General features: G+C 40.7%; 1 protein-coding gene across 3 annotated transcripts in view; it reads right to left on the bottom strand.

Moving 5' to 3' along the window:
* LOC149797289 (uncharacterized) overlaps positions 1-19,662 on the bottom strand; it is a 130,644-nt gene that overhangs the window by 19,365 nt on the left and 91,617 nt on the right. The window contains exon 13 of one of the 3 annotated variants that reach the window (XM_089962010.1): positions 6,692-7,616. The exons of the other annotated variants lie outside the window; for them this stretch is intronic. Within the exon in view, the coding sequence (XP_089818136.1) occupies positions 7,561-7,616 (56 nt within the window). The 3' untranslated portion in view covers positions 6,692-7,560. Of the gene's footprint in view, positions 1-6,691; positions 7,617-19,662 lie in introns of those variants that run through there. 3 annotated transcript variants of the gene reach the window in all.

The following is a 19,662-nucleotide window of genomic DNA, read 5'->3' as shown; positions in this document are numbered from 1 at the left end:
TATATCTAGAAAATTAGCTATGCTATGAATTTTCTTAATTTATGATTGCAAAAACCAAGATTTGTACTTATTTGGCTGGGATTGTAAATGTTCCATGTATTACAGGCATTACTGTAGTTTTGTTTTCAGTGAAGTATAAAGACTGAACACTTGAGTCAATAAAGTTGTTGTCGTTTATCCTGTTGTTATTTTTCTGTAATATATTCAAATGCATGAAATATTTACAATACAAGATGTATTTTGGTCTTACATTGAATTTTATGCAATATACAGCTAGCAGATTGGTTTACTAAGGTAACAGTTTACAAATACTGTAATAATATCAAGGTACTTGAGCTGATTTCACATCTCCAAAATATAAAAGGTTTCTGTTGTGTTCATATCAATGAACACAATGTCCTATGTTTAAGTTCAACACAAACTGAATTAAAGCTGAAGAATGATAGAACAGTCATAAAAAGCATGAAGAGAAACTAATATAATCTATAATTTGCATATTAGTATGCAAAATATATACCGGTACATATGCATATACATAGGTACAGACAAGTGGAACATACCATCATGACCAATGATGATGAACCAACCTCTGGTATCGTAACATCATAGTTTTATCTATAGAAATGAAAATCAACTTAAAATGTATTAAAAGATTGTCCTGTGGAAAGAAACTTTAAACAAGTGGGAATCATCATACGTAATTATGGATTAATTGTCTCTTGCCATGGAAGTGAATATATTTTATTGTGGATTTCTGAAGTTTACCAACAAAAACAAATTTAAATTCATTCAACATACATCAAAATTTAAGTGTACTCTGTCAAATCTGTTCTTCATTCTCCAGAAGTGCAACATGATTTATCCCATGCCATGAAATCTAAAAAAGAAATATGACTGCTGAACCCAACATATTTTAAGTATGCCATATTGCTGGATCTTTCTGTATGAAATATTTGACAAGGTTGCTCTCATGTAACAAAAAAATGTTATGAACAAACCATGTAAATGTGTACACAAGTTTCAGAAAGGGCAACCACACTAGTTCCAAATTAATCATCAATACTGGTAACTGACTGAGCATATAAGTGTACAATAACTGACAAATTCCAAGTCATAAATAAAAAGCTCAGAATAAAACAAATATACATTTCACATGAAGTAACTTGGAAAAATGCACTACTTTTTGTCAACAAGATAGTACATGTACTGTGAATTAGCTTTTAAATTATTGTAGCTGATAAAACCATCATTTACCTTTAACCATTCATACTTTCAGATTCGGTTTCAAATAAGATCCCCAAAACATCAGTTGTCAAAAGAATGAAAGAACCTGACTTGCATCAGTTGATTTAATATAATATATGCAGTTTAGGATCTGCTTGTAGTTTCAATGCATGTGTATGAATTCTCAGGGACTTCATTTGTATGTTATTCATGCTGACTGACACTGATTGGCATTAAAATTTGCAAATTAATGCTTCTGGAATATTGGTCATATCTTCTTGCTGAAATGGCAGATATAAACTTAAGTGATGAACAATGTTAAATGGTGTTTTCAGCAGAATGCTTTATTCCAAGTATGCAGATTGTATTAATCTTCCTTAATTCTTTGAAACCGTGAAAATAATTAACTGATTCAAACTAGTTCAACGAATGGCATAACCTCATCTATATTATCAAACATCTTTCAAATGCAATATTAAAGTTTTGATTGCATGTTGCAACTGCAGGATACTGAGCATGTTTGCACACTGCATATGGGAAATACTTGATCCTGATTACCATTTATTTTATTTCAAATGTTAAACATGAGTGCATACTATAGTTTAAGAGCTAAGGTAATTCAAACACACAGGTAACAAAAGTTTATAAAGTTGACACTTGCACATGGTCCATTCTAGAACCCCAAAACTAGGGTGAAATTCTGAACACAGAAGAGATGTATCAAAGACACTTGTTTTATTTTTTTGTGCAATTTTTTTAGAAGTCAGTATGAACCTTGGAACTCCATGCCCTAGAAAATACCCTAGTCATATCTATTTGCCCTTTTCTCCATATAGAAAAGCCTGTACTCCTTTTTTCTTTATTGTTGGCAAAATATTGTGCATTGTAATTAGTAGTAAACCATAGAAGGTTGTCTTATTATAAGTTATTCATGAAACTTTTTAAGTATATTTTCTGTTTCCTTGCATTCCTGGCATACCCCTTCCTCCACCCCTTTTTTAAAAAGAAAAAGTACCACAGATAATCAAACTTACTGATTAATTATTGCAGTTCAACATTGATCTATTCTTGTTTGAGAGTCTTTTATAATTAGTTGGTATTTTCTTCTTGGTAGGTTCTCTTTGATATGTTTGCCTGTCTGCAAGAAGTACTCTATACTTCTATTTATTTTTGACAGTGCAACCCTTTTTTACTTGCTTTCTTTTCACTGTGCATGAAATTCATTCTTATTCCCTTGAGTCTATTTTGCCTCAACATTGAACATCATGCTTTGATAACATTTTGGAAAGTGAATCTTATTTCTTACTCTAGAAAAATTGCAGAACCCATTTTGATCTCAATGACTACGACTATGGACCTTTTGACCCTAAAATCAGCAGGCCTCTTCCATAATTAAGTGCAATTGTCAGACTTCTTACTTATCTCAAGCACAGGCCATCCACAAAATTTGGTCCAAGTATGTGATGCAGAAACCAGTTATATTTTTCCAGTGACCTTGACCTTTACCATATCCTTATGATGGGTATATAAAAAGCAAGAGCAAAATCATTAGCAATCTGAATGACACTACAAACACAAAAGCATGATCAAACTACCCAAAAATTTGGGTAACTCTAGATGGTGAAGAACCATTTTTCTTCCTTCAGACAATAACTTTCACCTTTGATCTTTTGCCACCAAAATCAAAAGTTCATCCTTACACCCAAATCCAAGTTATCCACAAAATTTGGTAACTGTAGATGGTGTAGAACTTAAGACATTGAGCAGAAATAAAATTGGTAAAAGATGGACAAAATTATAACAAAAGACACTCTGCCTTTTGACAGGCATATAAAAAGGATATCCTAGAGATAGAAACACAATTGTCTAAGCATATCTAATAAATAATGATGTATGTCCATTTGAAAATCAATTTCATAAGAACTCCTTTGTGAGTAATTTGTTTGTTGACCATTTAATAGAGACCAAAATAATGTACATATATCAAGTAATGCTCACAGCACTGTCTGGAAGCATTTGGTTGCCTCTCATTCCGTTTTTTGACCAGTCCGGTGGCCTAAGTGGTTAGAGCGGCTTCCACAGATACGGGAGATCATGGGTTCAAATTCCAGCCAAGTCATACCAAAGACTTATAAAAATGATACTAACAGCTGCCTCACTTGGTACTCAGCATTAACCGATTTCGGCCCTGATCCCATCTGTAGGCGTGATGAGGCTGTACCCTACTTCAAAGCCCTGCAGCATCAAGGCCATTTAAGATAGACCAACGTGGATGGTATTAAAAAATAGCAGACAGGTATAGCTCTAAAATGATATCAAATAATCTGGAAGTTCTAGTTGCACTACAAAATACAGTTAGAAAAAGCTCATTTTTTGGACCCGTTTTTTTTCCACCCAAAATTCGCTCGAGATCGGAATGCGATTTTGTGTCCGGATTTTAGACCTTTTGGCCTCAGATCTAAGGCATACCGGTCTTAACTGCACACAGACAGGTGAACCTTTGCAAAAACTAGGATAAGGTGGGCATTTGGAATAAATTGCGGTCTCCATACGAAAATGATGGGTCTATTAAGCAAAATAAAAAAAAAAAGAACTCCAACTTTTACCCTTCTGCTCATGCGCAAGCAAAATAACCAATGGAAATTGATGTTTCTAATACAACTAGGCATTATTCTCATGGATAATCCATTGAAAACCGCTGTATTACGATGTATTCAGAAATAGCACCCCAAATCTCGTTCCTACGCACATTTCAGGCAAAAACGACAAAAACCTCTGGGGCCGAATGAGTTAAGAGGCTAGTGTTACGACTGGTTGGCCTGGTGTCAGGATAATGTAACTGGGTGGGATATGATGCTACATGCCTGTGGCATGACGCCCCAGTACTACACATCATTATAAACTGCCACACTGCAGACATTGTAGCGATATGACAAAAAATCTTTTTAAAGCCATGTTAAAAATCCAAATATATACAAACTCATTCTGTTTTCCAGGCATATGCCAGTGTTTGTTCTTTTAGATACAAACCAAATTTTCTAGTAAATTGTGTTTCTCTGACAATACCTATCAAATGACATTAAAATTAGGAAAATAAGCCTCCTACCTCCCAAATCCAGCCATATTAAAAGATGAAAATTTTTCTTTTCTGTCTATATCATATAGACAATGGGTAGTAACCTTGCAAATTACCTCCCTTGCCCCCACTATTTGTCACCTGGTTTAACTACCAATAAGACTGCTTGCATAGCAGAGTGATTGAGAGGGTCTAGAAGTAATGTGATCAGTCAATATTCTTGCGGAAACATAATTTACAATAAACTTTGCTTTCTCCTTTGAATACATTCCCCAACCACATCAATATTAGGATAACATTTGGAAAGAATGCTGGGCATCCTACCTATGTCACAAGGGAAGATAACCCATTCTCAAGCTTAAAGCAATGCATCATATGGTCACATGATCCATGACCACTATATTGAACTAAGATGAGCATTACTTAGGTCTTTGTACTGTCAAAATTCACTAATCCAGCAAAGCTATGATGCTGCATTGGTTTAATAAGGTTAAATTCATCAAACTAAATCCCCGAGGTAAGAGCTCTAAAATGATGACTCAGCATGCCTGCCAACAGCTTCAGTGATGTCTCTAATCAAAACATTGCATTCAAACACAAGATCTGCAGAGTGCTTTAATTCATGAGGCAAAATCCTCATTAGGTGACTTTGATCTTTTGAGATGGTACAGTGAAACGAGCATACAACCCACTTAAGTCACAAAGTGAGGGTTTGAGAGCTGATATCTTGCTTTCCTGCCTTTGTAGGAAGGAAGAGTCTTTTGTGACTGCCACAACTTGTCTATCTACGCTTCAAACAATGCCTGACATGATCTTGTATGGACACTGCTCTCATTGTCACTATAGATGACTCTTACTGCCTGCTGACAGTAACTAGTTCTTGGCCATAAAGTCAGATTGTGCCATGAGAATTACCAAACTATCTAATCTGAAGAAAGCTCTTGTCGACTGAATTCACCCTGCAAACCAAAACTAAAGCTACCAAGAAACATGTTGTGCAAGATAACAGCTTCAGTGAGGGCCTGATGCAATTTTAGTGATATGGCGTGTAAACATGCATCAAAATTGGCAGAAGCAGTCAGTATATTAGAATTTGCATGGTGAGTTGCTCTGTTAATGACATGAGAAATTCTGGTCATCGACATCCAGGTATGTTGGTTGATTTTTCTGTTGGTCAAAAAAGTACTAATGAGGTGACATCCAGCATCTAAAATGTTTTGAAACAGTTTCAATGTGGCAAGGAATACATTCTTATCCATCTATAAAATGGTGGGGCAGACATGTTAACCAAGAATGCAATCATATCCAATACCGGGAGTTCAGTATGATGGGCAGTGGAAAAATTGTCCTGTAGTAGTCTGATTATAAAACATGGCTAGTACAGTACCCATCTTCTGACAAGAAGGATTTAGCATTTTCCAGTTCACAGATACGTTTGGACAACTGATCATTAATTTCCTTGAGATTTGCTCACTGGTGAAGCAGACATAAAAGCGAGACTCTTCTTCATCATTGTTGTTGATCGATGCTTTGACTTTACAGTAATATTTGGTAGTAGGGGTAGAGGGCATTGTAAAGCAGGCAACACCCTATTTATGCCATCAATGACAGCCTTAAAACTAAACTCTGTCCGCTTCCATTTCAGGATAAACTGAGGAAATGATCATGCCATGCCATCATTCCCAAATAAACCACTACCAATAGGCAGTGAAAATAGGATAAACCTGCTCTGACAGTCAATTTTGTCATCCATTTCTCTGGTTGAATGGCCAGATCTATCACCATAATCAAGTCCAGGCAGGGAGGGCTGTGTTGGTTTGATTGCCAGTATGGCTCTGAGCAGTGAACAGTACTACATGCTGGATCCAGTGGCTCCGAAAAATACTCCATGTGCCCAGTCTTACAGGCACAGAGACAAAGCTCATATTTTCAGGGGATTTATACTCACTGGATTGCCTAAAAATAGGAGAACAATCCCCATTATATCCAAATTATCTGTAAAAGAAGGAAAGTGAGATAAAATTTGGCCTTAAGTCAGGAGTTGCCTTGCCATATCCTATCCAAATCAATGCATTTGTTGCTGAATGGCTGGTGTATACATCTACAACTGATTCTGTATTTGGATGTATGCTTAGTACAGTGATCCTACAGTGGTCCCCCTTTTATAAAGCCAACCTTAATAAGCAGAAAAATGATCTTAAAAGAGAGGTAGCCATTATAGAGTGGTATCACACAGATTTGAATAAAAACTACATATTAAGTGTGAAAGGCATAACTAATATTAATATCTTTAATATATTCATTTAAAAATCACAGGAATATTATCAAGTTAAGGATTGAAAATATGCAACTAATATAAATGTTATTTTTTTTCAGATCTGAATAACTATTAATGTTGATGTAAGACCACCTTGTCAGCTAAATCTGGGCACAAGCATTTGGTTGTAACTATCTCTGTAGTACATCAATTCGGTCTTCCCACTCAATGCACTTTAACATATTATGACACTGTTTATTTAAACCTTTCTGACATCAAATTTCTCAGTTGTGATCAAACTGCTCCTTTCTTTTCATTTAGTCTAAAAGCTCTTTCACTTTTCATTCTAAACTGAGAATATCTGAGAACAATTTACACTTCTACAACAATGTATTCCTTCATGGATAATATGTAGTTTTCACATGAGATTCCCAGTGTTAACAAAGTGAGCTTGTCACGTGATCTACCTAAGTTTTCTTAAAACATATTTTCTCCAGTCTGGCACCCTATTAGAAGGAAGCCAGAAGGCAAATATACAAGTTTACTGTATGAAAACTGGATGTCATGCTAACTTGAGCTGAACAAAACTATATAGCCAGTAATTATCATGGTGACAAAAGTTAACATCCCAGGAATACGTGTTAGTAAGGATAATCAGACTACAAACCTCTGAATTAATTCTACTTTATCAGCATGTTTGAAAAAATATAAATGTCGAGAGCTGAGAAATTAATAAATATTATTGAGATTTCACTCTCTCAAGAAACCGTTATGAGATCGCTCGCAAGGGGTAAGTTTGACAGCTACTGCACTTAAATGCTACTTTCTGGCAGCATTAGATTGATGGCAGTCCTTGAGGGATGGGTAAATTTGAACACAGATTTGTCCATGCCAAAGGATTATGGCCTCATCAAGTAAGTGGCCATTGTTAGGGGTGGTCAAGAGGGGAACAACTGTACATCAATACTGGTCTTGCATCCTTTTCTACTCTTCTCTATGCCTTTTACTGATTTTTGCAGAACAGCCAAACAGGTGTCCTCAAAGCACAAACTGCACACACTGCAACAGGAAGAAAACGTACACTAGACCTTATGGTACAACATGCCAAGTCAGATAAAGCTACAATATTAACAAAATATGTCAAATTTAGAAAATAACGTATATCACCAGTTTATGAAAATTGGTCCAAAATGATCCAAATGTTTTAAAGGATATCTCGACTGTCACACATAAAGACCGGGATAAACAGGAGGCCTATTCTGTAAGATGTTGTGTACAGAAGCGAAGCTTAAAAACTGGTGACACCGTTGGTGTCAAGAGGGGAGGTAATTGGCAAGAGTTACTGCCCTTTGTTGATGTGATATAGACAGAAAAGACCAATTTTCATCTTTAAGGAGAGCTGGATTTGGAAGGTAGCAGGCTTATATTCCTCATGTTAATATTAAAGTATTCAAAGGCATAGCTGCAATATTTGCAGAAGTGTTGGAGGTTTGAAGGACTCCAAAAAGTGTTTTGAGATTCCAAGGGAAGGGGGTAGTGCATGATCTACAAAAAAGGCAATGTCCAATTCTGAATACATTACCTTTCATATAAACTTATATCAAATTGCTATAAATTAAAATTTGATATAAAAAAATGATATTTTCTTTGAAGCATTTCAGATAGAAACCAAAATTAGTTGGTAGACATTATTATCACTACACATATGTAGAGACATGTGCTCACACTCACATAAATACAGCCACACAGACATTGAATAAAACAAAAATTATACCAAGTTTATGTCTTCAAAATCCATTGGATAGCGGAAAATTTTCTTAATTAGATGCAGTCTTTGCTCTTAATAGTTTGGGAGGTGGGGGTAAGGTGAGGTTGAAGGTATTACAGATGTCTATTGTGTTCATCCTGGCACTCATTTGAGACTGGAATGTACTTTTGTGCAAACCTCACCAAATATCTTGTTGAATTTTCCTCAGCACAGAAAATGATCTTTCTGCATCTGCACTGTTGTCAGGGAGTGGCTAACATGCTGGGTGGTGTTGCTAGGTTGATGGATATCATATACTCTATGATGATTAATGTCAATATAATTTTTAAAGTGTGTGCTAAAAAAAAAAAATGGTGCCACCACCTGCTGCTGTACTTCACAAAGTCAAACTCTGTCTAATTCTGAAATTTAGTTTTGTTTGATTCTGGTCACTTTGGGACTGGGAAGGGCAGACTATGTGTGATGGCTCCTTGACTATCCAACAAGAGCTGTGGAACTGCAATACTTTGTGGTTGTGGTTATTCAGTATCACTATGTGAGTTAAAATCAGATATATGTACATATCCTGCTTGTGGATGAAACATTATTCCTATTTTTGTAAAAATTCTAAGCAATGATCATCCATGGTGATAGACCCACATATCAGTTATATTTGTTTATAAGTTCCATCCATTGATCCTTGATTGATTACTCATTTGGGTTACATGTTCTGATTAGTTCCATTTAGGAATGATGTAATTTCCTCATATCGGTTGTTTTAGCTGCTTCATTAGAGTCATCTGTCTTGGTTTGTGTGCGTTTCCCCCAGCTGGCTCACCAGACTCACCATATCTGATGTCTTGCATTCTGTATGTTTCACCTGTTGGATCACCAGACTCACCATATATGCTGTCTTGCATTCTGTATGTTTCACCTGTTGGCTCACCAGACTCACCATATCCACTGTCTTGCATTCTGTGTGTTTCACCTGTTGGCTCACCAGACTCACCATATCTGCTGTCTTGCATTCTGTATGTTTCACCTGCTGCCTCACCAGACTCACCATATCCGCTGTCTTGCATTCTGTATGTTTCACCTGTCAGCTCACCAGACTCAACATATCCGATGTCTTGCATTCTGTGTGTTTCACCTGTTGGTTCACCAGACTCACCATATCTGCTTGTCTTGCATTCTGTGCTTCACCTGTTGGCTCACCAGACTCACCATATCTGCTATCTTGCATTCTGTGTGTTTCACCTGTTGGCTCCCCAGACTCACCACATCCGATGTCTTGCATTCTGTGTGTTTCACCTGTTGGCTCACCAGACTCACCATATCCGCTGTCTTGCATTCTGTGTGTTTCACCTGTTGGCTCACCAGACTCACCATATCCACTGTCTTGCATTCTGTATGTTTCACCTGTTGGCTCAAGAGACTCACCATATCTGATGTCTTGCATTCTGTGTGTTTCACCTGTTGGGTCACCAGACTCACCATATCCGCTGTCTTGCATTCTGTGTGTTTCACCTGTTGGCTCACCAGACTCACTATATCCGCTGTCTTGCATTCTGTATGTTTTACCTGTTGGCTCATCAGACTCACCATATCCGCTGTCTTGCATTCTGTGTGTTTCACCTGTTGGCTCACCAAACTCACCATATCCAGTGTCTTGCATTCTGTGTGTTTCACCTGTTGGCTCACCAGACTCACCATATCCAGTGTCTTGCATTCTGTGTGTTTCACCTGTTGGCTCACCAGACTCACCATATCTGCTGTCTTGCATTCTGTGTGTTTCACCTGTTGCTCACCAGACTCACCATATCCACTGTCTTGCATTCTGTGTGTTTCACCTGTTGGCTCACCAGACTCAACATATCCACTGTCTTGCATTCTGTATGTTTCACCTGTTGGCTCACCAGACTCACCATAACCACTGTCTTGCATTCTGTGCATTTCACCTGTTGGCTCACCAGACTCACCATATCCGCTGTCTTGCATTCTCTGTGTTTCACCTGTTGGCTCACCAGACTCACCATATCCACTGTCTTGCATTCTGTATGTTTCACCTGCTGGCTCACCAGACTCACCATATCTGATGTCTTGCATTCTGTGTGTTTCACCTGTTGGCTCACCAGACTCACCATGTCCAGTGTCTTGCATTCTGTGTGTTTCACCTGTTGGCTCACCAGACTCACCATATCCAGTGTCTTGCATTCTGTATGTTTGACCTGCTGGCTCACCAGACTGAACATATCCGCTGCTTTACATTCTGTATGTTTCACCTGTTGGCTCACCAGACTCACCATATCCACTTGTCTTGCATTCTGTGTGTTTCACCTGTTGGCTCACCAGACTCACCATATCCACTGTCTTGCATTCTGTGTGTTTCACCTGTTGGCTCACCAGACTCACCATATCCACTCTCTTGCATTCTGTATGTTTCACCTGTTGGCTCACCAGACTCACCATATCCACTGTCTTGCATTCTGTAAGTTTCACCTGCTGGCTCACCAGACTCACCATATCTGCTTGTCTTGCATTCTGTGTGTTTTACCTGTTGGCTCATCAGACTCACCATATCCGCTGTCTTGCATTCTGTGTGTTTCACCTGTTGGCTCACCAGACTCACCATATCTGATGTCTTGCATTCTTTGTGTTTCACCTGTTGGCTCACCAGACTCACCATATCCGCTGTCTTGCATTCTCTATGTTTCACCTGTTGGCTCACCAGACTCACCATATCCGCTGTCTTGCATTCTGTAAGTTTCACCTGCTGGCTCACCAGACTCACCATATCTGCTTGTCTTGCATTCTGTGTGTTTCACCTGTTGGCTCACCAGACTCACTATATCCGCTGTCTTGCATTCTGTATGTTTTACCTGTTGGCTCATCAGACTCACCATATCCGCTGTCTTGCATTCTGTGTGTTTCACCTGTTGGCTCACCAAACTCACCATATCCAGTGTCTTGCATTCTGTGTGTTTCACCTGTTGGCTCACCAGACTCACCATATCCAGTGTCTTGCATTCTGTGTGTTTCACCTGTTGGCTCACCAGACTCACCACATCTGCTGTCTTGCATTCTGTGTGTTTCACCTGTTGCTCACCAGACTCACCATATCCACTGTCTTGCATTCTGTGTGTTTCACCTGTTGGCTCACCAGACTCACCATATCCACTGTCTTGCATTCTGCATGTTTCACCTGTTGGCTCACCAGACTCACCATATCCACTGTCTTGCATTCTGTATGTTTCACCTGTTGGCTCAACAGACTCACCATATCTGCTTGTCTTGCATTCTGTATGTTTCACCTGTTGGCTCACCAGACTCACCATATCTGCTGTCTTGCATTCTGTATGTTTCACCTGCTGCCTCACCAGACTCACCATATCCGCTGTCTTGCATTCTGTATGTTTCACCTGTCAGCTCACCAGACTCAACATATCCGATGTCTTGCATTCTGTGTGTTTCACCTGTTGGCTCACCAGACTCACCATATATGCTGTCTTGCATTCTGTATGTTTCACCTGTTGGCTCACCAGACTCACCATATCCACTCTCTTGCATTCTGTATGTTTCGCCTGTTGGCTCACCAGACTCACCATATCTGATGTCTTGCATTCTGTGTGTTTCACCTGTTGGCTCACTAGACTCACCATATCCAGTGTCTTGCATTCTGTGTGTTTCACCTGTTGGCTCACCAGACTCACCATATCCACTGTCTTGCATTCTGCATGTTTCACCTGTTGGCTCACCATACTCACCATATCCGCTGTCTTGCATTCTGTATGTTTGACCTGCTGGCTCACCAGACTGAACATATCCGCTGCCTTGCATTCTGTATGTTTCACCTGTTGGCTCACCAGACTCACCATATCCACTTGCCTTGCGTTCTGTGTGTTTCACCTGTTGGCTCACCAGACTCACCATATCCTCTGTCTTGCATTCTGTGTGTTTCACCTGTTGGCTCATCAGACTCACCATATCAGCTGTCTTGCATTATGTGTGTTTCACCTGTTGGCTCATCAGACTTACCATATCAGCTGTCTTGTTTTTTGTAGTTTTACCTGCTAACTCACCAGCCTCACCATAACCATTGCCTTTGCTTGTTTTTAGGGGTTTTTCACCTGCTGGCTCACCCGAGTTTCCATATCTACAGTCTTGGGTTTTTCTGGGTTTCACCTGCTGGATCACAAGAATCACCATCTCTTCTGTCTTGTTTTTTCTGACTTTTATTTGCTGGATCACCAGAGCCACAGTATCATATCTGCTATCTTGATTTTTCTGGGTCTCACATGCTGGCTCACCAAACTAAACATATATACAGTCTTAATTGTAATAATATCTGCTGTCTTTGTCTTTTCTGAGTAGAAACCAGAGTCACTATCTTCTGTCTTGGATTTTCTGGGTTTCACCTGCTGGCTCACCAGATTCAGCACATCTGTTGTCTTGGGGGGGGTTTGGGGGGGATCACCTACTTAAGCATTAGAGTCACCGTATCTGCTGTCTTGCCTTCCCCTGGGTTTGACCTGCTGGCTCACTAGAGCCATTACATCTACTGTCTTAGTTTTTCTTGGTTTCAGCAGCTGGCACACTAGTCATTACATCTCTGTCTTGGTTTTTTTGTGTTTTGAACAGAGTCAACATATCTGCTGTCTTGGCTTTTGTGGCTTTTCCTTGCTGCCTCACCAGACTCATCATATCCACTGTCTTGGTTTAAGTAAGCTTTTCTTGCTGCCTCACCAGAATCACAATATCCACTGTCTTGTTTTATGTGGGTTTCACCTGTTGGCTCACCAGATTCATCATATCTACTGTCATGGTTTATTTCTGGGTTTTACATACTGGATGATTAGAGTCACAATATCTGCTGTCTTGATTTTTTTCTGTCTTTCAACTACTCGATCACCAGAATCATCGTATCTGTTCTCTTGGCTTTTCTGACTTCCACCTGCTGGATCCTCATAGTAACCATATCAGCTTTCTTGGTTTTCTGGGTTGCACCTGCTAGCTCTCCAGACTCATCATAACTGGCATCTTAATTTTGGAGGGTTTTACCTGCTGGCTCACCAGACTCATCATATCAGCTGTCTTGCATTTCGTGAGTTGTACCTGCTGACTCATGAGACACATCATATCTGCTGTCTTGGATTATGTGTGTCACCTGCTGGCTCATCAGGTTCATCGTATCCACTGTTTTGGTTTTTGGTGGGTTTTCCCTGCTGCCTCACCAGATACTACATCTGCTATCTTGGTTTAAGAGGGTTTTTCTTGCTGCCTTACCAGAGGTACCATATTTGCTCAAAATTCTATTTGTGGTTTTTCCCTGCTGCCTCACGATAGTTACTATATCCACTCTCTTGGTTTTTATGTGTGTTCCTGCTGCCTCGCCAGACACCATATCCTCTGTCTCATTTTTTGTGGGTTCTCCCTGCTGCCTCAAACAGCCATCATATGGGCTGTCTTGGATTTTGTGATTTTCCCCAGCTGGCTCACCAGAATGATTATATCTGCTGTCTTGGTTTTCTGGACTCACCAGACTCGCCATATCTGTTGTCTTGTTTTTTTCTTCTGGGTTTTACCTGCTAGCTCACTAATCATTATATCCACTCTAATGGATTTTTCTGGGTTTCACCTGCAGGATTACAGGAGTCATCATATATGTCATCCTGGTTTTCTCCTGACTTTTACCTGCTGCATTACCAGAGACAGAGTCTCTGTGGTTGTGTTTTTTCCAGCTCTCAGTAGCTGGGTCATCAGAGTCACCATATCTGCTGTCTTTTTGGGTTTTATCTGTGTTTCATCTGCTGGATCACTACAGTCATCATATCTGCTGTCTTGGTTTTCTGGGTTTCACATGCTGGCTCACCAAACAGATCAAATCTGCAGTCTTGGGGAGGGGGTATTGGGGAGGGGGCACCTGCTGCATCACCAGAGACACTACATTTGCTGTCTTTTGTTTTTCTGGAACGATTCTGTTGGCTCACCAGACACTGTTGTCTTGATTTTTCTGGGTTTAACCTGCTGGATCACCAGACACACCACATCTGTTGTTTTTATTTCTTCTGGTTTTCACCTGCTCGCTCACAAGAGGCATTAAAGACACTGTCTTTCTTTTCTGGGTTTCACCTGCTGGCCATAAGAGTCACCAAAGCAACTGTCTTGGTTCTCTCCGGGTTTCACCTGTAGGCTCACTAAAGTCACCGCATCTCCTGTCTTCATTTTCTGGGTTTCACATGCTGGGTCACAGGAGCATTCATATCTGCTGTCTTGGCTTTTTGATATTCCCTGCTGCCTCACAAGAATCACCATAACTGCCATCTTGCTTTTTGAGCCTTTTCACTGATGTCTCACCTGAGTTACCATTTTATCTGCTGTCTTGGGCTTTTCTTTGTGAAACTGGAGTCACCGCAGCTGTTGTCTTGTCTTTTGTGCGTTTCACCTGCAGGCTCACCAGATTCACAACATCTGTTATCTTAGTTTTTTCTGGGTTTCACCTGCTGAGTCACCAGACACCACATGTGCTGTTTTGAATTTTCTGGGTTTCACTTGCTGGCTCACCAGATTCTCCAAATCCACTGTCTTGGTTTTGTTTGAGGTATCACCTGCTGAATCACCAGAGTCACTATATTTGCTGCCTTTGGTTATTCTAGGATTCACCTGCTGGCTCAACAGAGTCAAAACATCTGTTGTCTTGGTCTTTCTAGATTTGATCTGCTTGTGAACCAGAGAAACCACATCAGCTGTCTTGTTTTTTCTGGGCTTGATATACTGGTTTACAAGAGGCAATATATCCAATCTCTTGGTATCTCTGGATTTCATCTGCTGGCTCACTAGGGTCATCAAGTGGGCTTTCTCGACTTCTTGGGGCTTTTCACTGCTGCCTCACCAGAAAGACCATAATATCTTCTGCACTGGATTTTTGGAGTTACAGCTGCCTGCTCAACAGATGCACCATATCTGTTCTCTTGGTTTTTCTGGGTTTCATCTGCTGGCTCACCAGAGACACCACATCTGCTGCCTTGGTTTTCATGGGTTTCACCTGCTGGCTCACCAGATTCAATACATCTGCTGTCTTCATTTTGTTTAAGGTTTCACCTGCTGGCTGACTAGTGTCATCAAACCTGCCCTATCAACTTTTTTGAGCTTTTCCCTGCTGCTCACCAGAGTCAAGATATCTGCTGTCTTGGTTTTTGTGGCTTTTCCCTACTGCCTCACCAGAGTCACCATGGCATCTTCTATTTGGTATTTTCAGGGTTTCTACTACCTGCTCAACAGATCTACCACATCTGTTGCCTTAGTTTTTCTGGGTTTCACCTACTGGTTCACCAGAGACACTACATCTCTGTCTTGGTTTTTGTGGGTTGCACCTGATGGCACATCATTGCCACCACATCTGCAATCTTCGATTTCTGGGATGCACCTACTGGCAAGCTACAGTCATCACATCTCCTGTTCCTGTTTCCTCTGGGTTTCACCTTCTGGCTTACTAGAGTCATCATATCTCATGTCTAGGTTAATCTTGTTTTCACCTGCTGCCACACTAGTCATCACATCTGCTGTCTTGATTTTTCTTGTTTTCAGCTGCTGGCTGACTAGAATCATCATACCTGCTGCCTCGGCTTTGGTGGCTCTTCCTGCTGCCTCACAAGGGTCATAATATCTGCCAGTTTGGTTCTTATGGCTTTTCCCTGCTACCTCAGTAGAGTTGCCATATCTGCCATCTTTGTTTTTCTGTGTTTTGCATGGTGGAAGACCCAGATGCATCATATGTGCTGTCTTGATTTTACTGGATTTCAACTGATGGCTCACCAGAATCATAATATCTACTGTCTTGGTTTTTCTGGGTTTCTCATGCTGGCTCACCAAACGCATCATATCTGCACACCAGGTTTAATCTAATGGCTCACCAGAGACAATATCTGCTGTTTGGGGCTTTTCTGATTGAAACTAGATCATGATATCTGATGTCTTGTTTTTCTAGGATGCACCTGCCAGCTCATCAGAGGCAAAACATCTGTTGTCTTTATTTTTTCTGGGTTTCACATGCTGGGTCACCAGAGAAACTACATCTGGTCTTCGTTTTTATTAGAGTTTCATCTGCTGGATCACTAGAGTAATCATATCTGCAGCCTTGGCTTTTGTGGCTTTTCCCTGATGCCTCACCAGAGTTACCATAACATCTGCTGTCTTAGGGTTTTGTGGGTGAATTAGAGTCACCATATCTACTGTTTTGGTTTTTGTGGGTGTCACCTGTCTTTGTTTTTTCTGGGTTATACTTGCTGAATCACCAGACTCAAAATATCTGGGTCTCACCTGCTGACTCACCACATTCACCAAACCTGTTTTTGAAGTTTTTGGAGGGTTTCACTTGCTGGATCACCAGGACTCCTTATCTACTACCTTATGTTTTTCTGGGTTTCACCTGCTGGCTCAAAAGTGTCACCACATCGTCAGCTGTCTTGGTTTTCTTCTGGGATTCACCTACTAGATCACCAATGGTACCATATCTGTTGTCCTGGTTTTTTGGTTGTCACCTACAGGATCACCAGCATCACCATAACTGGTGTCTTTGTATTTCATGATTTCACCTGCTGGATCAGAAGAGTCTTCATGTCTGCTGTTTGGCGTTTTCTGGGTTCGATCTGCTGGATCACCAGAGTCATCCAATCTGCTCTCCTATATTGGTTATTCTGGGTTTCCCCTGATGGCTCACTAGAACAGTCATATCTGATGTCTCAGCTTTTGTGGCTTTTCCTTGCAGTCTCATCAGATTCATCATATCTACCATCTGTTTGTGGCTTTTCCATGCTGCCTCTTGAGAATCACTATATATCTTTTGTCTTGGTTATTTCCTGAGTGAAACCAGATTTGCCACATTTGCTGTCTTGGTTTTTCAGGGTTTAACATGCCAGCTCACCAGAGTCACCAAATTTGCTGTCTTGATTTTTCTGGGTATCACCTGATTGCTAGCTAGAGTCACTGCATCTGCTGTCTTGGTTTCATCTGCTGGTTCACAAGAGTCATCACATCTGCTGTTTTGATTTCCTCTGGGATTTCACCTGCTGGCTCACTAGAGTCATCACATCTCCAGTCTTGGTTTTTCTTGGTTTCACCATCTGGCACACTAGTCATCACATCGCATGCTTTGGTTGCTCTGGGTTTCACCTGCTGGATCACAAGAATCATCATATCTTCTGTCTTGGCCTTTATGGCTCTTCCCTGCCACCTCAACAGAGTCATCATATAGCCCATCTTGGTTCTTATGGCCTTTCCCGACTGCCTAACCAGAGTCATCATACCTGACGTCTTGGATTTTGCGGCTTTTTCCATCTGGATCACTATAGTCATCATATCTGCTGTCTTTCCTTTTGTGGGTTTTATATGCTGCCTCAACAGAAATATCACATCCGCTGTCTTGGTTTTAGTCATTTTCACCTGCTGCCTCTCAATATGCATCATATCTGCTGTCTTGCTTTTTGTGGTTTTCCCTGCTGCCTCATCAGAGACATCATACTCAATGTCCTGGCATTTGTGGGTTTTCCCTGCTGTTTCAACAGAGTCACCATATCCTCTTTCTTGGTTTTTGTGGTTTTCCCTACTGCCTCATCAAAGTCACCATATCCACAGGCATGGTTTTTTTGGTTTTCCCTGCTTCCTCACCAGTCATCATATCTGCTGTCCAGAATTTTGTGGATTTCCACAGCTGGCTCACCAGAATCACCATATCTGCTGTCTTGGTTTTTGTGGTTTTTATCTGCTGGCTCACGAGGCTCACCATATCTGCAGTCTTGGTTTTTGTGGGTATGACCTGCTGACTCACCAGATACATTGTCTTGAGATTTTTTCTGGGTTTTACCAGCTGGCTCACCAGAGTCATTAGATCCATTTTCTAGCTTTTTTTCCTGGGTTTTACTTGCTGATTCACCAGAGTCACTATATCTGCTGTCTTTGTTATCTCTGCATTTTGCCTGCTGGATCACTAGAGTCACTATATATGCTGTCTTGTTTTATTCTTACTTTTCCCTGCTGGATCACCAATCACAGTATTAGCAGTCATTGTTTTTTCTGGCATTCACCTGCTGGTTCATCAGTCACCATATCCACTGTCTTTGCTTTTTTTCAGGTTTTACCTGCTAGATCACCATATTTATCATATCTGGTGTCCTGTTTTATTCAAGGTTTCACCTGCTGATTCACCAGAGACATATCTGCTGTCCTGGTTTATCTGGATTTCACATGGTGACTGACCAGACTCATCATATCTGCTGTCTTAGATTTCTGGGTTTCACATGCTGGCTCACTGGAGTCCTCATAAATGCTGCCTTGGGTTTCTGGGTTTCACATGCTGGCTCACCGGAGTCCTCATATATGCTGTCTTGGTTTTTCTGGGTTTTACCTGCAGGTTCACCAGAGTCATCATATCTGCTGTCGTGGTTTTTCTGTGTTTCCTGGTTTTTTTCTGGCTTTCACCTCCAAGCTCAGCAGAGTCATCATACTTGCCATCTGTGTTTCTCTAGGTTTCACTTGCTGGCTCACCAGATTCATCATCTCTGCTGTCTGGGCATTAACTCATGGCTCACCAGAGTTATAACATAGGATTTTCTGAGTGATTTCCTGGGATTCTCCTGCTGGCTCACCTGATTCACCACATCTGCAGTATTGGTATCATTGGGAGTTCATTTGCTGGCTTACATGAATCACCATATCTGCTGTCTTTGGTTTTTCTGGGATTCACCTGCTGGCTCACTAGAGTCACCACATCTGCTGACTTGGTTTTCTGCCTTTCACATGTTGGTACACTAGAGTCATCACATCTCCTGTCTTGGCTTTTCTGGGTTTCACCTGCTGCCTCACCAGAGTCATCATATCTGCTGTCTCACCTTTTGTGACATTTCCCTACTGCCTCACTAAAGTCACCATATCTGTCGTCTTGGTTTTTGTGACTTATCCCTGTTGCCTCACCAGAGTCACCATAATATCTACTGTCTTGGGAGTTTCTGGATGAATCCAGCATCACCACCTCTGCTGTTTTTGATTTTCTGCATTTCACCTGCTGGCATACTAGACTTGCCACATTTGCTGCATCTGCTGTCTTGGTTTTTCTGGGTTTCAAATGCTGGCTCACTGGAGGCATCACATCTCCTGTGTTTGTCTTCCTTGGGTTTTCCTACTGGCACACTAGAGTCATCGCATCTTCCATCTTAATTTTTCTGGGTTTCACCAGCTAGCTCACAAAAGTTATCATACCTGTTGTCTTGGGTTCTGTGGCTCATCTCAGCTGCCTCATTAGAGTAACCATATCAGTCATCTTGCTTTTGTTGGCATTTCCCTGCTATCTCACCAGATATCATATCT

This window comes from Sinohyriopsis cumingii, chromosome 6, assembly GCF_028554795.1.
Source record: "Sinohyriopsis cumingii isolate HCF-2022 chromosome 6, ASM2855479v2, whole genome shotgun sequence".
NCBI classification, from domain to species: Eukaryota; Metazoa; Mollusca; class Bivalvia; order Unionida; family Unionidae; genus Sinohyriopsis; species Sinohyriopsis cumingii.
Note: the sequence above shows the minus strand (reverse complement) of the source record. Positions and strands in the feature narration are given on the sequence as shown.